This window comes from Antedon bifida, chromosome 11 (assembly GCF_963402885.1).
Source record: "Antedon bifida chromosome 11, ecAntBifi1.1, whole genome shotgun sequence".
In the NCBI taxonomy this organism is placed as follows: Eukaryota; Metazoa; Echinodermata; class Crinoidea; order Comatulida; family Antedonidae; genus Antedon; species Antedon bifida.
The window spans coordinates 3796815-3817850 of NC_136236.1; the positions used below are offsets into that span (position 1 = coordinate 3796815).

Consider the following 21036-nt stretch of genomic DNA (forward strand, 5'->3'; position numbering starts at 1 on the left):
ATGTCAAAGGTCAAATATCAAATACAAAAATGGCGGACGAAAAAGAAGTCGAAGAAAGTTCTGTTCAAAGCGCAGATCCGTACGATTTGGTGGTAGAAGGATGTCGATTACCCGTAAATATGTCAAATTCAGACGAATGGCCGTTAGCTGAGATTCTTAGTAGAAAAACTACTGACAGTGGTCTCAGTATTTACGTCCATTATATTGACTACAACAAGCGATTGGACGAGTGGGTTACGCCTGAAAGACTGCGGTTAGAAGGGCTTCAGTTCCCGAAGAAAGATGTCAAGACCCCGGTGAAGGAGCGAGGCCTAGGGCTAGGCCTAGCTGTCAACAGTTGTAATAGTTCAAGGGCTTCAAGTCCTGCTCCACCAGAGTTGGTGAATGGAAACTCAACTGCTACAACTACTTCTAGCAGTGGTACACCTCTTGCAACTCTTCCTCAACAAATGCAGCCATCAGCTCCTGTTGTCAAGCAAAAGGCAACAGTTGGCAGGAAAAGAAAGCTCCCATTTTCAGATTTTGAAAAAGGCGAGGTACATACAGATGAGAGCTTTGTTTACAATATAAAAAAATTCAATAGAAACTAAAATAGGCCTACCATATTTTTTGCGTATTTTTTTTATAAAACTTAATGACAATTATTTAAAAAAGAATAATTTTTTTTTTCAGGAAAATCAAGATGGATCATCACAATATTCTCACAGTGAAAACCAACCGCGACAGACAGGAAGCATGGTTTCAACTGATGACGTTCTTACGCGAATAAAAAACATAGATTTAATCGAACTAGGCAAACATAGGATTAAACCGTGGTACTTCTCCCCCTATCCACATGAACTAACGAGTAAACAAGTTATTTACCTCTGCGAGTTTTGTCTTAAATATTCCAAAAGTTTCACATGCCTCACCAGACATAAAACCAAATGCTCATTGCGTCATCCACCTGGCAACGAAATCTACCGTAAAAATACAATATCCTTCTTTGAAATTGATGGCCGAAAAAACAAAGCCTACTCGCAGAATCTTTGCTTACTTGCAAAGCTCTTTCTCGATCATAAAACTCTGTACTATGACACAGACCCGTTTCTTTTTTACGTAATGACTGAGTACGACAGTAAGGGTTTTCATATTGTCGGCTATTTCTCTAAAGAGAAGGAATCATCCGAGGACTATAACGTAGCATGTATTTTAACGTTGCCACCATATCAACGAAAAGGATACGGAAAACTGCTTATCGAATTTAGCTACGTCTTATCGCAGTTCGAAGGGAAAACTGGGTCACCAGAGAAACCACTCTCCGATCTCGGATTGCTCTCATATAGAAGCTACTGGTCACAGACAATCCTGGAAACCATTTTAAAACTCCCATCTCCATCAGATGGAGAGCGCCCTCAAATTACTATTAGTGAAATCTGCGAAGCGACTAGTATACGTAAAGAGGATGTGATATCGACGCTACAACATCTTAATCTGATAAATTACTATAAAGGACAATATATTCTAACGCTGTCGAAAGAGACGCTGGATACGCAGCAGAAAGCAATGCTGAAAAGGACAATAAGAATTGACCCCAAAAGTTTGCATTGGACTCCAAAAGACTGGTCCAAAAGGGGCAAGTGGTGAATAACACTGCAGAACAATAAGAATCTAAAATCATTCCATGCCTATGTACCTCACTATCTGTATTCAGCCGTCTCTCTACTGCTGTTAAATTAATCTTTGTGATCTCTAAAAAAATGATGAGCAATTTACAAACATTAGCCTTTCTAGGTAAAAGCAAAACAACAAAAATCATGTTTTATTAAGACTTCAAAAGAGGAACCCATGTGTTATGCCACTAACATAGGCTAATATTTGTCTCTACTTCGAGTAATGTATGTTTATTCAGAATACAGTAGAATCTATAAAGATGTTTCATCAAAATAATATAAGCCTACAATTACCTCCATAATAATACTAGTTATAATGGCTAAAATCTTGTTTTTCTGACCAAATGTACTTTATGAATATGCCGTGAATTGTCACCAATACTGCTGTGATCGAGACATATAAAGAATGAATAAAATAGTGTCTAGTACAATATTCTTAAATGTGTTGTTTTTATTTATATTGCATGTTATTTCACACTGACAACTCTACATTTTTTGACAGATAAAAGAAAGGAAAGAAATTGGAGCAAGGTCTCTTAATACAGCCAAATGTTGGTTATATAATAATTGGCTGAATTCCACGTAATATCAAGGTTGTTTGTCAAAGCACCATCGGTAATTAATTACATTTCATAGACGAGGTTATGTTATTTTCTACCCACAAAGTTAATATCAACCTTGGCCCTATTAAGAGAGTTGAAAACAAGGGAGGATGGGTACAGTAGTTGACAACATTGTATAAAGTGTGGTGGTAGGCGAAATATTTCTGTGAAAGTCAATGGTTACCCACTTAATAGAATATCTTCAATTACTCGTGGATTGAGACTTGCAATAAAAGGGAGGGGATGAGTACAGACAAGTTGGTGTGGTACAAGAAGTATTCCTGTGAAAATCAATGGTTACCCACTTACAATATCTTCCATCACTAGAGGGTTGAGACATGCAATAAAAGGGAGGGGATGGGTACAGACAAGTTGGTGTGGTAGAGGAAGTCAATGGTTACCCACTTACAATATCTTCCATCACTCGAGGGTTGAGACATGCAATAAAAGGGAGGGGATGGGTACAGACAAGTAGGTGTGGTAGAGGAAGTCAATGGTTACCCACTTACAATATCTTCCATCAATCGAGGGTTGAGACATGCAGTTAAGGGAGGGATAGGTACAGACAAGTAGGTGTGGTAGAGGAAGTCAATGGTTACCCACTTACAATATCTTCCATCACTCGAGGGTTGAGACATGCAATAAAAGGGAGGGGATGGGTACAGACAAGTAGGTGTGGTAGAGGAAGTCAATGGTTACCCACTTACAATATCTTCCAACATTCAAGGGTTTAGACATGCAATAAAAAGGAGGCGATGGGTACAGTGGTTGTGGTAGAGGAAGTCAATGGTTACCCACTTACATATCTTCCATCATTCGAGGGTTGAGACATGCAGTTAAGGGAGGGATAGGTACAGACAAGTAGGTGTGGTAGAGGAAGTCAATGGTTACCCACTTACAATATCTTCCAACACTCAAGGGTTTAGACATGCAATAAAAGGGAGGGGATGGGTACAGACAAGTAGGTGTGGTAGAGGAAGTCAATGGTTACCCACTTACAATATCTTCCAACACTCAAGGGTTTAGACATGCAATAAAAGGGAGGGATAAGTAATCGTAATAGTAAAAATATATTTCTTATGACCATTTACACAAAACAATGAGCGGATGGGTGGTTTCCGCTCAGGATAGATACAGATTCTATGTGGGACAAGCTACGCGGTTTTCCGCTTACCGTTACTGCTCGTCTATGTAAATTGGCCTTTAAGGTGTGACAGGGGAAGCATTCCTATGGGTCAGACAACAACAGCAAACTATATAAACGAAGAAGACCTTGGATTTGTGAGATAAACTTGACATATACATGAAAAATAAATCAACATCAACTGAATTTCATAATGCGGTTACCTCATATTGTAATTGGACAGACTTCCTGTCCGTAGACCTTGGATATAATAACTCCAAAATGTCTAACCTTGATATTATTAAAAGGTGAAAATAAAGATATCAAACGTGGCCTCAAAAAGTGCATCTGTCAACTGAAGTTACCACAAACTTCCTGAACTAAATCAGTGGTGAATTATTTTAAATTTTGTTTTTAGATTATTTTCGTTCACTTCTCAATCAATGTTTATAATTTTTTGGACGGCGATTTGTTGTTTTGTTATTTTCCTCAACTATAACATAAGATGAAATCTTATGTCTAATGGTTGTATATACTGTATTCCATAAAGAACCTTTTCGTAAAGCTCTGTTGCATTATCTTCTGTCTGTCATCCATTGCCAGGTTACTGTGTTTGTGTACTTGGTGATTCCATCTCTCCAACTTCTCTTGTCTTCCTCTCCTTTCGCCATTTCTTGCAGGGCTGTAGCCACCAGTACGGTTGGCAAGGTTTTAACCTGACAACTTTTTCACAGAGGTCTTTGACAACCCAGTGGCTTGAACAGAGATTGTTCCCTTTTCTTGGGAAAACTGCACCACTTTATTTCTTGTGGCTACATCACTGTCTTGTAAGCCTCTTGGTCTATATCTACTGTATGTTCGTTTTTTGACAAAATAATCATAATCAACAAATTGCAGTTGTTTATATTTCTTTATTCTTTTATCATCATGTATGTACAGTATTCAATGTCATCTAACTTTTTTTTAAATATCTGCGCATTATGTAGAAAATAATATATTTGGACCATAAATGTTGTATTTCTACAAAATTGTATACAATTAACTCTACCGAAATGAGACATCCTTGTACTAGCCCAATGACTTGCCCAAAAAGGCTGGTTGTCAGAATGCATCTTAGGACCTTTCAGACTTAAAATTCTTATATTTGGAATTTCCAGTATCGAGAGAGACCCAAATTTCGGAAGAGTTGTCAGCAATAGCAACCATAAAATTTGTCTTATTAAAATTGCTATAGTCAATTTTTCGCTACACAACTTAACGACAGAGCATGTGTCTACTTCTAAACCAATCAGCTTGGCTCACAGACGCACGCATAGTGCCAATCACACTGTGCGATTAAAAAGTCCTTTTTAATTTTGCGAGTTTTAATACTCTACTTCGTTTTCCGTCAAGGAAATTTGATACCCATATTTTCAATATATTTACAACTATTTACAATTTTTTTGTCTCAAAATACAACTCTCTGTGTAACTAACATATAGGATTTGTTATAATACATATACAGGTCCAAATCTAAGGCTTTTTGAATAGGAGCAGAACCTATCTAAACACTCCTAACAGGGCCGTACCCAGCATAAGGCAGACGAGGCTCTACGGCCTTGCCTAATACAGAGTAGCTGCTGTAATTTTACAGTAGGCCTAAATACGATAATGTATATTGTGCATAATTAATATTAATTGATTTAAAAAACAATTTTGATTACAATAACATTTGAACAAATTCGTAGTCTTGAATAAATTGAATCGTAAAACAGTATTCTAGGGACAATAATAAACATTAAGGGCAGTTTACTTACGCACAATAATTAGCACATTTGATATTCTTGTAAAGGAAAACCAACCAGCCTCAACTCCTGTTTATTATAATAAAATGTGGATGATAAACATGCTTTTAAACTAAGTCTCCTATTGGTTCCTTTTTTGAATGAAATACACTGTATTCATATCAAGCAACTCTGATTAAATTCTATAGATAGCAATCTGGGATACCAAGCCCTTAATATAATTTAACAATCTGCCAATATATAATTTATATATAAATTATATAATTTCCAATTACTAAAAGTTTAAAAACAAACTGATTAAATATTGATATAAAACTACGATTTAAAACACAACAGAAAACACCTTTACAAGGAATCACCTAAGACAAAGACACACCTAATTAATTAATAATATAATTTAAAAAGTAATCACTCATCAAGCAAATTTCATTCTTCGTAAGAATTCGGAAAGAAACACATTACATTTGAAAGAAAAGAGTAAAACATTGATTATATTACGTTCAAAATACATTTCAGATTTCTCGAGTTTCATGCTAAAATAATTTTACACTAAAATGCTAATATATCTAAACATAATGGCATGTAGGAGTTAGAACAGTGTCAGTTGACAACTAGCAAGTTAAGGCAACTTTTCTGTAAAGAAATTCTACTGAATATCAGTATTATATAATTTTATATGTGAATAAAGCATGGATATCGAAAAGAGTTGGATTATGCTATAGTCGCATGATAAATTTGTGCCAAAAAATAAGAAGCTTATAAGATTGTGAAGTGGGATGGGGTTGCGGGAAACTGTCAATATTTATCTTGTAGAATATTTGGTATTGTTACCAACTTTTCCATTTTTTAATATCTTTATTTATTTCTAGTCAATTTAATTGCAAATAAAACTAAAGGGAAATTGGAAAAATATTTTTGAAAAAAGCAGGTGGAATGTTTTTTTTTAAATAAATAAATTTCAGAATAATTTTCAGGGTAGGTCATAGGTCAAAAAATTCTATGCATAATTAGTATTCTCTTGAATGGCTCAAACAAAAATCTAGACACCAATTATGAATTTTGCATAATTAAAATTGATAAATGTCGGTCTACACAAACATTTTAGATTAAACAATAAAAAACCAAAATGTGTCTATAATTCATTCTTTCATTTGGATACGCATGAGTAGTTTCCAATTCAATTTAGAAACCGAAACTCACATTCAAAGTCATTGGTTCCCTTCTATTTAGATATGCATGAATGATCACCAATAACAATTGGCAATTGCATGATGCTGGTTCGTCCTACTTTTGTTTTTTTCTCTTTGTAGTTTTTTTTCTCCTCTGTAGTTCGATTGGGTTTTTTCCTATGCTTGAAAACATTCATTTGTTCGTAAACTCTAATCATTTTTGTGCTTATTTGCTACTACAGTATTGTATATTTCCACTTATCATTTCAGTACACCCATTAATATATTCCTAGCAAACAAATAGCTTTAATTTTATACAAGTTCTTATATTAAAGAAAGATAGCAATCAGTACCAACATTGTTTTGTTGTCTGACTTTAGTTTCTATTTAATAAACTTGCCATTTTTTAATAAAAGATATAATATAATCATAAAATATCTTTTAAATTTAGTATTCTCTATTTTATGTACACATTGTCTCTCAAACGCAAAACAAATTTGTTGCACGAATGAAAATTATTCAATTTATACATACATATTTTTAATAGCAAAGCGCGATTGCACAGCGAAAAACATGGTTGCAATCAGCTACAGGAAATCAGCAAACAATAAAGGCTACGAAAATATAGCGTCTTCAAAATTTTCTAATTCACTAATTATTAAATAGTATATTCACAGAATCTGCAGGATATTTTAATGTCATTTCATATACTATGTTTTTTAAATTTAAAAATGAAGAGCGATCGGCGAAAAAAAAATCGGTGAAAATCACTGTCATGTGCCATGAGAAAATGACAAATCATTGCAGTTTCGCAAACCGTGATCAAAGAAAAATAGTTCGGGTTGAAAATAAAAACCACAAGTTACAGATCGTCCATACTCGTTAAACTACTTCTACGACTACTCGACGCCGATAACAATGGATCGGCGATTATGGGAGAAGGTTCCATTTCGATATTCATCGACGTAGCGTTCAGATCGAAAGACATAAAGTCGTTCATTTCCTGCGGTGGTAAAATATTGCTTAATAAATCCATATCATTTGGTTCGGTTTTTATTTTCAAGTCCATCATTGGATCCTCCTGAAGTCGTAGAAAATCATTCGCAATGTTCTCGGTTTTTGTGTCATCGCTTAACGCTTTAGTTGGGATGCTCTGTTGCTGGCAGCGCATTTCAAGCTCCTGAAAATAATGAATGTTATTTTAGTCGTATTAGTATTGAAACACAGTGCTTAAGGAAACTTGTAACGGAAAAATGATGATCACAGTAGAACCCCTATTAAGGTACGGGATCCTATAAAGTGCCCATTGAATAGGAATGTCCATTTCATTAATTGTAGTGTTAAAACATATGTTTGTTTCACACAGTGTCCCCTTAATGGAGTTTTTCCCTGATTAGGGATGGATTATAGTGTATTTCCTCATGTTCATTTAACAAGAAAGTGTCCCCTTAATAGGAGTTTCCCAGTGGAGGGGTTCTACTTAGTACTATATTTAGTTTAAACAAAGTTCATATGGAATACTTAAGGAAAATGTTGATAACAAGTGTGTTTATTTCAACTCAGTACATATGGAAAATTGTTATGGTTTAAGTGTATAACAAAGTACTATTAAATTGTTTAAACAGGGTGATATATAATGTTTTAAGGTTTGCATGGTGAAATGTAGATATAAAGTGTGCGGTATACCACGTACATGTAGTTCTGAAAAGTTCTGAACATGTATTTTCGATCAATATACTTTGACCATCCTCAGAATTGAGCAATTGAAGCATTGAAACAGCGAGAAACTCAACAGTTCTTTTCAGAACTATATGTATGTGGTGTACCGCAAACTTTAAACAGGGTGCTTATAGAAAATGGCACAAACATGGAATGGTGTGTGTGCGCGTGTGTTTGAGATGCATAGCGTACCTGTATTCTCAACATCATTCTCCTATTAACTGCTTGTAATTGTTTCTGTCTTTCATTTGCCTCTTTGTATTTTGCTTGATCTCTTTGTAATTTTTTTATGTAATCTACCGATGATCTCAAGATAGTTCCTTTGTTTTGTCGTTGATCTCTGTAATCAAATAAAAAAAATATATATTTGATTTCATAATGGTATTTTCCATTGACTCTCTGGATGCAACAGAGTGGAACAGCTAAACACAGACAACTCAACCCATCAAGCGGACAATTTTGGAACCCGACAAAGTGTTCCTTAACGTTTTCTGATTAGAAGTTGACTGTAGTGTTAAAACATATATTGCAGCCTTGTTTGTTTTCACAAGTGTCCCTTAATAGAGGTGTCCCTTAATAGAAGTGTTCTAATACTGTATACATTTTTAAAGTTTTTAAAGAATACAAACTGGAAATTTTCCTTTTTTTTAAAAAATACATTTAATACAGGAAAATGTGAAAAGTGTAAATTTATCTTTATTTATTTAACGTTAGGAATAGGAAAAAGAATGTAAAAGTTACCGTTTTCAACGGTTCATAAATTTATTAAAATCTTCAACTTACGGGTCAGCATGTTTCGGTATTAGAGTGCCTAACTCCTTGATTCTATCATTGATATTAAATCGTCGTCGCCTTTCAACTGCAATAAAAAATAATTTAACAAAATGAAATCACCATATTTGGGCATATCACACTTTTTTGTCAAAACTAGTTTGATAGTAAACAGAGCTTTAGTTATTGTTGTATTTTACTGGGTAGAAAGTTCACAAAGATTCTAGATTTCTTTGAATTATAGGGGTCAACCGCGTTGAGTGACACTAAGTTTCTTCGCCTTTTCGGTTTTGGGAGGGGCACATTTATTAAATGTCTGGTCTTTGTAACCCATTGAACATAGGCTGATACCTTGTTTACATGAAAGGGGAACAAGTGAGTCATGACAGACATTAAATAGAGAAGACAACCGGGTTCCATCAAGTACGCCAACGACTAATTGAAAGCGTCGGCCTAAATAAGCAAGGGTAACTCAATTAATAAAAAAAACGGACTTATTAGATACCATTTAGACACGATTAATGAGTAACGGAAGATACAAGAGTTTACAAGAGGAAGAATTGACGAGTAATAACACCTTCTTTCATTAGCCAGAAGGCAGTAAGCTAATCCGATCGTCGTTCACCCGATGGCAAGTCCCGCAGGACTCCGCGCCCTAGTTGCTTGAAGAGGCGCATGCCGCCGCCTGAACGTTTGTGGCAGGTTTCGACACTTAGACGGCACTTTTCTTGTCAGAAGTGCTACTCAATTTGAATGTATTAACAGGTTTGTAAGACACCCATCCGACAAGATTGTCGTGGTAACGATCAACATTAACAACACTCAATAACATGCATTTAAGCATTACCCAACATTGATCACTCGGGGGGGTAAACAACCTTTAATACGGCCACTAGGGTATTCATCACATGAAGATGTCTGTCCCCATTTTGCTTGTAATAAAATTAATCTCAATAAATAAATCGGACAGTTTCACAAGAATTCGTGTCGAGAAATATTGACCTAAATGTAACATTTTGCGGTAAATAGGCTAGTGGGTAAAACAACAAAGGATAACTTGAGTGAAATTAATTTTGTACTTTAGTAGAAATTTTATTAATTTCCCACAGAAAAAATATGTTTTAGAATACACTAGTGGTAAAAATACTTTTGAGGATTTGATAATTATATTTTACAAACAATACTACTAATTTATACTATTTTATATTAGCTTAATAATATTAATTATAATTATTATTAATTATATAACACTGTAATATTATACAGATATTGACTGCTTAGAGGTTAAATATAAGATTTGACATCCCCGAGGGAATGATATTATGTTCGAGGGAATATATATTTCCCGAAGCGCCAGCTGAGGGAAATATATATTCCCCGAGAACATAATATCATTCCCAAGGGGATGTCAAATCTTATATTTAACCGATATAAAAGGCAATATCTGTTATATTATATAGCCAAGAACAAGTCTGCTGGTGAAGCTAGGCTAGGCCTCCTATTCTATAGTATTTGTATTGTATGTAAACAAGCCTCCTGCCTAGACACCTTACCTTGCGAAGAATAATATACAGATAATTACTAATTAATGATTCCTTGGCAATAAAATATTCACTTAGGCCTAGGTCGTTTAAATTAACAGAAGAATTTCCATCAATAAGCCTATTAATAATAATATTATAATCAGGTAGGCCGAATAAACAATTCATCGTCTTCTCTTCGATGAGCTAGCCGAATCACCGGATGTTCAGCGCGTACTAGTTACTAGGTTACTACCGTGAGTATTGACCAATCACAAACGGTGTTTCATCACATTTAGGGAGGACTAATAACAAATGAGGGCGCTATGTATGCATAGTTTAAATAGTTTAGATGAATAATTTCTTCAAGCAAGCTGCGTGGCGCAACGGTGGAAGCGTTGTCTTGCGATGGAGTGACAATTCCACCCGAGTTCAAATCCAGTAGATGACTTTTGTTTATTTATCGGCAAACGCGAGTGTTGCCACACGAAAATTACACAGTCAATATCATCGAACTCGAGAATGTATATGATTAATGACAGGGGACACGATAATTACGCGAAAATTACTCAGTCAATATCATCGTTCTCGAGGATATATACGATTTACGATCCTCGCAGCGGTAGTCATGTGACGCAGTTTCAACCAATCACGTTCACGTATTTACATAGGCTATGTAATATAACTGTATGAGATACGTACAATTTAAAACAGGACTTTGCAGAAAACTGGGAATTATAGAAGTATAGCATTTCATTACTCTACTGAAGTTACTGCAGTAATTACACCATCAAAAATAATAATGTAACTTACTCATATTGTGGTTGTCTTTCTTCTGTCGTTCCTTCATGTATGCCACTCGTGAATGTTCATCCGTAAAGGCGATCGGTTCTGCGTTTAATTTATCCAGGTCGGCCGGACATGAAGACGACGTCTTTGGTATGGCTGCAGGCATCGACGCCGAGTTTGATCCAAGTGCTTCGAGGTATGTGTTTGATACTGGCATCTGGTAAAAGAAGATAATTATGGTTTATTTAATGGGATGACATCTGGTAAAATATGGAAAATATGTTTGGTTTGTAGTTGATTTTGGATTAGGACAGTATGTAGTCTGAATTATCATAACACATGTTTAGATTATAATATTCAAGGGTGGGTGGGTTTGCAAAAAGGATGAAGAGTAATACAATTTGTTATGTTAGCTAATAGTCATTATATTATTAATATTAGAAAGATACATGGATGCGCAGATATATTAGTGTTTTTAATCTTTAAATATTACTAACTTATTCTGAAGTTTCATTTTGTATGGATATTATAGTATATGAAAACAATTTATAAAAATAAATTTATTTTCTTTCACTGATTTTACTTACATTAAAATATTCTAAGTAGAACAGCAATTATTTGTTAATCTTATTACTGTAGATGATTTCAATTTATGTCATATTATTTATATATAAAAATGTTGTGTTTTTACTACAAGAATTTTACTCTAAAGTCTACACTAGTGAATGAAATGTGTTTAGGAAATTCGTTGACGCAAATTTATCCAATGAGAATTAAGAGTATTAGCTTAGAATAAGGTCATGGCATGGGATTAGCCAACCACTACCCTTCCAGATGTTCCGCCACTGATCCTTTAATCTCACTAAATCTCTTAAATCACCAAGTTTACTTTAAGCATTGATTTTACCATCCTGATCTGGGTGTAAAAGATTTTTTTTATAGATTTTGGTTGGAAACAACCTTAAATAATATTTTTGTCATAAAAACTGCATTACTGCAGAAATGATATCAAAAAGCATTATACTGCAGTAACAATAACATCATAATATAGATTATGAAATTATTTTATTATCAACTTATACTGATAACATATTTAGGGCGATTGAAGAGTGTAAACATAGCACTTCAGATGTTATAACCCTTCAAGCCTCAAATGAAATAAAGCCCTGGCACCAACTGATACAGTACGAAAGTAAAACTTATTTCGGGCTGGCCTAGAAAATTGGTGCAACGACTTACTGAGAGTGGAAAAAAAGGTTATTTAATGACTAATATAGTTATTTGTGTTTACATAATTGGTATAAGCCAATCATGGGGATGGACCTATTTATGGTATTAAATATTATGACAATTTTTTTGGCATACAATACAAAATTATTATGACTAATTTTGTTTTACTTTATTGGGTACTGTATATAGTCAGGTATAAATAAGCCAATACTGCACTTAATAAGCCATTTATGGGAATATAATGACCATATTTGGAAAACTAGAATATAATATAGGCATAATACAATGTATTAGTATTATATCCGGAGCATTGGAAACTTCATACCCTATTATACTAAGATAATTGAATGTATTCGTCTCTTTTGGAGATACGGGAAGAGAAAGCTTATTATCTGGAAAGCTTGACTATTAATTAAATTAATAATGAAATTAGTACTCACTGTGTTTGTGTAAAGTGGTTCTGCTTCCAAGAAGCTAAACGTGTCACCAAGGCTGTTGGTCTCCAAGTTTAGAAGCTCCTCAATGTCTACCTGCAATAGAGGAAGGAAAGCAACCAAGAGGTCAAATTAGTTGAAACAATATAAGGAAGCACTCTGTGTATGCTATCACAATGCTCTCATACTAATGTAGTGTGTTGCTTCATTAAGCTCTGTCTACACTCTTTATGTGATATCACTACCATATTTGGAGATATCACTACCATATTTGGGGATATCACTACCATATTTGGCCATATCATGCTCTTTTTGTCAAACTAGTTTGATAGTGTGAACAGAGCTGATGCCACTTGTAATACAAGATTATGGTTTTGTACTGTGAAGAAATGTACAGTACAGGGGAATTATAGCTTGCAGGTTATGATGTGTGCCTACAAATACCATGGTACTAGGGTCAAATCCCATGGTACTAGGGTCGAATCCCATGGTACTAGGGTCAAATCCCATGGTACTAGGGTCAAATCCCATGGTACTAGGGTCGAATCCCATGGTACTAGGGTCGAAACCCATGGTACTAGGGTCAAATCCCATGGTACTAGGGTCAAATCCCATGGTACTAGGGTCAAATCCCATCTTACGCCAGTAGTCACAGTCACTGTCTGATTTTTAATGCTGAAAATCATATATATGAATAAATTTCCATCAAAATAGGTCAACTTTTTTTTATAATTGCCGATACTACAATAGTACTACAAAATCTGAATATAAAAGCTGTCTTGTCTGGCGACAGGGAGCCCGTCGTCAATCAAAAAACAATTAAAACATATGTAATCTTTTTGAATAATAATAGAACATAAATGAAACCTGTAAATGTTATGTACATAAAAACGATCATCTTTAGTCTTATACTGAAACCAATATATACTGTACAATAGTACCTGTATACAGTATAAATACATTTTATTTTATGGATGTTATCAAATACTGTGTTAGTTATCAAAAGTACATTACTATTTAATAATAATATGATAATACTAATTCACCACAATTAATGTAATAATTCATTGTTTTAATTGATTCTTATTATGTTGTACATTATTTTATTTCATTAATCTTTATTTATAATTTATTAATTTTTCTTATTTTTAATTGTTGCATGTTTATGTCTTGTCAAATTGTATTTTTGTGAGGGTCCCTAATGATCAGATTCGGCTGGATGGATCACCCTAGTAAAATATTGTTAAAATAAAATGAATAAGTAAATGATTAATTGAGATGGCTGTCATTTTTGTGAAGACATTTCAATAAAGAAAATTGCCAACACACATTAAAGCCAAGTATAGGATAAAGCTAGCTGCCCTACACATAAATGCTGTCTGAACTGTTCTTCTTGGGGACAAAATAGATAAACCATTTCAACGTATTACAGTATTATTAGTCTGCCCTATATATTAGACTGGCTGTAAATGTTATTGTACTTGAACCAGGGGCGTGAACGGACAATATATTTGATTAACCTTTGCCATATCTTTACTATATGATGTTTCACTTTGATACAAATATTATTCCTTTAATAGTCAAGAAGGTATTTACTGTAGATACAATGTGAAGTAGTAAAGTGTAAAAAGTACACAATAAAATGATAAAACATTATTTTTGAAATTTTAGAAATGAGTGCAATTGGCATCTGCAATCATATAGTTAGAAATCACAGGAGAAAAAAAGATGATCATGTCTCCATAACTAGGGTCACATGTGTAGACTAAGACATGTCTGGGGTTGCATATCTAGGGTGACATGTCTAGGGGTCTAATTTCAATTTCCCTCATGTTAAAGATATATTGTCCCCCTAAAAAAATATTTTTTTTTAATTTTTTTGTTGAATATGTTATTTTAATGTCACATAATAGTTATTCACTCTCACAAAAAATTGGGTCTGAAAAAAATTTATTTACCTGAGAAAAATGTAATTTAAAGCAAAAAATGGTCAAATTGTCTGGAAGACAATGAGTTTTTGGGTAATTTAACTGTTTATTTTGTCTTTTTATAGGTGAAATAATTTTTTTCCCCCGTTTTTTTTCTTATGGAAGTGAACAACTTCATTAAAACTGCAAAATGGCCTATTCAAAGTCCGATTTTAAAAATCTTTATTTTTCATGATTTTGGGGGACAATACATCTTTAACGATGGCATGTTTAGGGTGATATGTCTAGCGTCGCATGTCAAAAGAGTCGCATGTCTACACAACCTGCTACAAACAAAACTGAGCAAGTTAAACAGCCTGTTACTGTTAGAAACTGAACCATTTTTCCTCATTTTAATAATGCAGCATTAATAGTCACTATTATATAACACTGTTGTATAACACTATTATATAACACTGTAATATAACACTGTTGTATAACACTGTTGTATAACACTGTTGCATAACACTGTTGCATAACACTTTTGTATAACACTGTTGTATAACACTATTATATAACACTGTTGTATAACACTGTTGTATAACACTGTTGTATAACACTGTTGTATAACACTATTGTATAACACTGTTGTATAACACTGTTGTATAACAATACCTAGGTCAAAGGTTACTACAACCCTTGATTGTCTATCAATCTACAGAATAACTAAACAAAAATCCTTAACACTACTTACTGTACCTGTATGTTGTATTATTAATGAATAATCAACCGTTGCACATTGCATTGTTATTTTTCATATGCTAAAAGAATTTAGCAACGAGGAAATGTTTTAAAATCCAAACCAGGAAATACAGTAAATAAAATATCTTTTTGAAAGTGAAGGCAGCTTTTGGCCACAATAGCAAGTTACATGCTTTAGGAAACATTGGCCCTTGGGAGGAGGGAATCAAATATTGATTTATATTAGGTATAACGTTGGAATAAAACAACAGTGTACCAAAAAAAAGTCAATATCATATAGCAGCTTTTGGTATTCTCTATGGTGAAACACTAGTGTGAACTGAGACTATGTACCTCTGTACATACATCTCTTCAGGTCAAAGACACCAGACTTTTTCTTACATAAGAGATGCCTGTGCGAACAAAGGCTTTGCAATGAATTTGAAAATACTAGGTCCCTAAAATACTGTCATAAAGATTATTTTACTTTTAGCTTTAATATCCTGATTTAAAATAATTCAGAAACAAACCTGAAGGCAAGAAATAAGTTTCACAATATCTTGGGACTCTTCAGCACCAAAAGTGGCAATAGCAAAAGTTTTCAATCAACAAATTTAACTAGATTCACCAGGTGATGGTTGATGTTCTTAGGCTCTCTAACATTAACAATATCCAAATTTATTACACAATTCACAAGGTCTGAAGTTGTTGGGCTTCCTTACCACCAAAAGAAGTCTGAATTGGCACTATCCTAAGATTTCGTTCAACAAATTTATCAAATTCACAAGGCACAATGTTCTTTCACCAACAGAAGTCCAACAATATTGGACGCTTTCACCACCAACAGAAGTCTGACAATATCCTATTAGAGCTTTCGATCAACAGCCTTACCTTGCTAAGTACAGTACCATACTATCTTTAGCATACACCCCTTTTGATAAGACTAACATACAATGCACAATGGACTTTATCAGTGAGTTTTTTTCCAGGGTAACTGCATACAATAATTCGATCCAATTGAATTTACAGAAACATTGTAATAAAAAATGTGTTGCTATCGAGATTAAGGAAGTATTATTATAGAATTCATATTTTAAATTTCAACAAAGATGCATATTGAAGGAGTATACTGTACAATGACAAGATATAAAAAAAAAACTCTAATAAAATGTACAGCATTTAACCTATTTGCGACCCAACAAAGTGTCCTCTTAATTTTGTCCCCTTAATAGGGGTTGGCTGTAGCTTTAAATTTATTGCCACTCGTTGGTTTCACAGAAAATTGGCCCCTTAATGGGGGTGTCTCAAAGGAGGGGTTCTACTGCAATAATACATAATATATTTTAATACAATGATAAAAATTTACTTTAAAAATTCATAATTCATCATTTGCAGGTTGATGAAAATTCTTTAAAATATTTCCAAGGAAATTAGATTGATTTATTCAAAATTCTTTTTGATGAAAATTTCAAGTAAAAATACCATATTTTCCGACATTTTCATCATGTTCTCGTCACGCCATACTGTAAGTATGCAAATATTTTTGTTCGTCAAAGAATTTCAATAATTTATATGAAAAGTAAATTGTATGGCTTAGGAAATTGAAGTAAGAAATATAAATCATTAAATATAAATTATTACAATTTTTCTGGCTAGCATCAAAATTTGTATCCTTAATATTAAATTTATATAAAAAAAAAAGGAAAAAATATTCTACCGTTAATTAAAGATATCTACCTGTACTTTAAATACAAAAATGTAAAAATATATTGTACTTTATCTAATTCACTAGGCCTAGCTTACCACCAGTGTTTATTTTATGTTATATATAGTTTCCAACAAAAATGTGAAATATATTGTACTTTGTCTATCCAATTGACAAAATATAGCCTTTGAATGCTCTTGGTTTTTAATGTCTAGGCCTAGCCTACCACCACTAGAAAAGTGTTCATTTGTTATGTTTTCTAACACCTAGTCTACCACTAACTACTAGTTTTATTTTAGTATGTTGTATTTTCTAACACCATTTTTAATAAGATTGGAATGGAAGCCATTTATTTCAGTAAATCTTGCTGGTAAACTGGCTTCATGGATTCACTGAATACATGATTTGTATGAATATAGTTACATAACCCAGTATATTTTAATTATCTAGGCTTCCTTTCACACAACACTACAACTAAATACTATAACCAGATTCCACTGAGCCAATTTTAGCACATCAAAATTAAATTACTCTTTAATTAATGAAACACAAAATAACAGCCTTAATCATACTCACAATTTTTATTTAAATCCTAACGTTTCATAAAACAGTTGTTAGGTAACTAAACCGGCAGAAATACACCATGTGTAGTTAAGAAATAAATAAATATAATATAACAGACATATGCAAAATATGCAACCAGCGTTTTTACATCATTTACATATTAAATTACTGATGGTAGATGGAACAGACCCACCAACTAATATAACGTACGTGGGATAAAATAAACATGCCTTGGTTATTAACAAACAAACCAGCACTTTCAACTACATATTTAGGCATGATAACCTGTGGAATAGGGAATACTGTACTCCTTACTAAAAACAAATATTAATAATTAAAATTGAAGTAATTAAATACTAGAAGTATAGAAAGAATTAACTGTGTTTAGAACAGTACTGCTTTTTTGGAGAAATAACTATTTATAAATGATAAACAAGAATTTTTATTTAATAATCTGTTAAAAATATTTTGTTTTATTGGTCAATGTTTTGTTTACTTTCAAACTATTTGTCCACGCCTGTAGCCAGCATTTTTAAAGAGAGTTTATTTTCCAAAAAATGGCTAAAACCCATCATGAGTTTACTATTTATTTCCGCTGCTATCTAAAGCTCTGTCTACACTATCAAACTATTTTTACAAAAAGTGATATGTGCCAAAATATGGTATAGTAATATGCCCAAATATGGTAGTGATTATAACATCATCATGTCTATATTATGGGCACATCACATTTTTTAGTCACATAAAGTTTGATAATGTAGAGAGCTTATAACAAAGCAAAAAAAAAAATGGGGGGGGGGGGGGAGACTATATCCTGGCTATGGGTTTGTTGTCTGCCCCCCCCCCCCCACCAATAATACTATACACCAATGAAAATGTTTGAGTAAGTGAGAAATAAAGTTACTAGCTCTATCTTACTTGCATTTGCAGCCAAACATAACCATTGTATATCATTGAAATCCAGGCACAGAAAAAGAAAAAGGAAAGAATCTAAAACTCACAGAAATGCGAAGACCTGAGATAAGATAGCCGAAAGTCAAAGAGACCATGCATGAAAACAATCATAACACAAAATCCTACACACATGTAGCTAATAGTAGTCCCTATAATGGCTCCATATAAAACTATACAGTACTTACCACAGCATTCAGTACAGTACAATATATCACTAATTACACATTGCTTCAACTAAACTATTAATATCAAATTTTCTCTGATTGGTCAACTAAATTCTCAGACCACAAACTGACCGCTAGTAGTGCTTCTATTGTTTGTAACACCAAGGCCTTATTATTGGCAAATATTGATTACCTGTTTATTTTGTAAATATTCTCACAGATTTAATCCACCATTATTGTTCTTTGATTTACCTTTGTTTATGATAAAGGCCTACAAAATACAGTACCTGTTTTAATTGTTGGGCACATCACACTTTTTTGTCAACTAGTTTGATAGTGTACACAGAGCTTTAGATGAAGAAGTGTTTCTAATGGTAATTATTAAGAAAAGTCTGGTTTTTTGGGAAGTTTAGTTTTTCAGATAGTCTGCTTCGGTATTGTGAGATATGTATTTCATTTTTCTCTTATTTTATAATTAAAATCAAATGAAAACTGCAAGGAGATCAAGTCTAATTTGAGAAATCAAACATCTGTATACATACAAAAATAAAAAAAGTTATGTAATCTTTTTCATCGCTTTTATTGCATAATAACTTAAGTTTACGATCATATTTTAGAATAATATTATTAATTCAATAATATTTGGCAAAAATGAAATAAAAACTGCAATAATGGTTAAACTATAGAGGGCCCACTGTTGAGTACCAGCAACAAACTTTGTTTTAAAATAAAATCCAACTTATAAGGACAGAAATGTAACCACGGTTATAAACAAGATTATTTGGATGTGTAAGCATTTTTGTTGGCAAGACACAACAAATAAAGCGTTCATCGCGCACAAGTTATCAAGATAATGATCTTGATCGGAGTGATTTCCCTAACCCCCACGAGACAGGAACACGTTTGAATATTATGACGGTTTCAATGAGTTATTCTAAAATTAAACTAACTGCTGTTAATGACAGGTGCCCTCAGTTGCCAAGTGCAACGTGATAGTTCATCCATTGATATCTTCATTACCTGTAGTAATATTTTAATGACAATCATAAATTTTCTTTCAGATTATCATGTATGAACAGGTATTGTCCCATTCTCAAGTGTAAATGAACCCCCCAGATTAGGCTAAATTCAAGTATAATTGAACCCCCTAGATTAGGCTAAATTCAAGTATAAATGAACCCCCTAGATTAGGCTAAAATTCAAGTATATGAACCCCCTAGATTAAGCTAATAATTGAACCCCTAGATTAAGCTAAATTTGAGTATAATTGAACCCCCTAGATTAGGCTAAATTAAAGTATAAATGAACCACTTAGATTAAGCTAATAATTGAACCCCCTAGATAAAAACGAAGTTTGAGTATAATTGAACCCCTAGATTAGGCTAAATTCTGAAGAAAAAAAAATTATACTGTATACAGTATGGTAGACAGCTGAATATTCTACTGATTGTAATATCATCAATATTTATCACTATCGTAGTAAAAAAATAAAGGCAATTATACATATTTCTTTGTATAATATTTTCTGTTTGATTTATATAGTTACATTTATATGGCTATCACTTGTCAATCTGTTCTCAACATTATCGTTAACTATTTATCCACTTGTCTACTGGAGTATTTATTGCACAGACAAATAAACCTTTTAAATTTGTTAATCAATTGATTAAATTTAATATCCTGTCCCAAGGTTGATATCTGGAATCAGACTAGTTATCCATGCATTTGAAAGTGGTCCCTTGTTGGAGACATGATGGTTATATGATTATATACAGTACTATTTTTGGTCACCTAGGTAGGGGTCCGGGACCGCGACAGAACGAGAACGGATGGGGACGCTTTTATTTGTCCGGAATTTGTATGATTTGTTTTTTATTTTTTAAATGCGCCTTGAGCACTCTTGAGTGGTATGTGCGCTTTAAAAATCCTGTTCTAAATACAGTCAACTGACCCAATACAAGACTCTCTGAAAACCAGAAACTCTTTGGTCTGGTATTGGGAGAGTTGAATGTATTTAGTAGCGAGCTAGGAAAAGTACAGTACATGGAAAAATGAATACTTTAATAGAAAATGGTTGGAGACACACCTACTGTACTTAATAAATGATTAGTAAATTTCACATTAAAAAAAAAGTTTTTAATTCTTAAGAGAGGGCTTATACGCTGGCAAAAGTACATAAAATTGAAATCATATGGAGCCAATATAACC

General features: G+C 33.3%; 2 protein-coding genes across 3 annotated transcripts in view; one reads left to right on the forward strand and one right to left on the reverse strand.

Annotated features, from left to right (window-relative positions):
* The first annotated feature begins 15 nt into the window (after positions 1-15).
* LOC144856580 (histone acetyltransferase KAT5-like) lies at positions 16-2085 on the forward strand. Its single transcript, XM_078714603.1, has 2 exons — positions 16-536; positions 673-2085. Exons 1-2 carry the CDS (start codon positions 30-32, stop codon positions 1624-1626), a joined length of 1461 nt encoding a protein of 486 aa, XP_078570729.1. The 5' UTR covers positions 16-29; the 3' UTR covers positions 1627-2085.
* A 2183-nt stretch (positions 2086-4268) lies between these two features.
* Positions 4269-21036, reverse strand: part of LOC144855816 (microphthalmia-associated transcription factor-like) — a 49302-nt gene continuing 32534 nt past the window's right edge. For both annotated transcript variants that reach the window (XM_078713758.1, XM_078713759.1), the window contains exons 4-8: positions 12800-12889; positions 11154-11346; positions 8833-8908; positions 8242-8389; positions 4269-7510 (exon numbers count right to left, since the gene is read on the reverse strand). In XM_078713758.1, the coding sequence (XP_078569884.1) occupies positions 7193-7510; positions 8242-8389; positions 8833-8908; positions 11154-11346; positions 12800-12889 (825 nt within the window). In that variant the 3' untranslated portion in view covers positions 4269-7192. The remainder of the gene's footprint in view (positions 7511-8241; positions 8390-8832; positions 8909-11153; positions 11347-12799; positions 12890-21036) is intronic.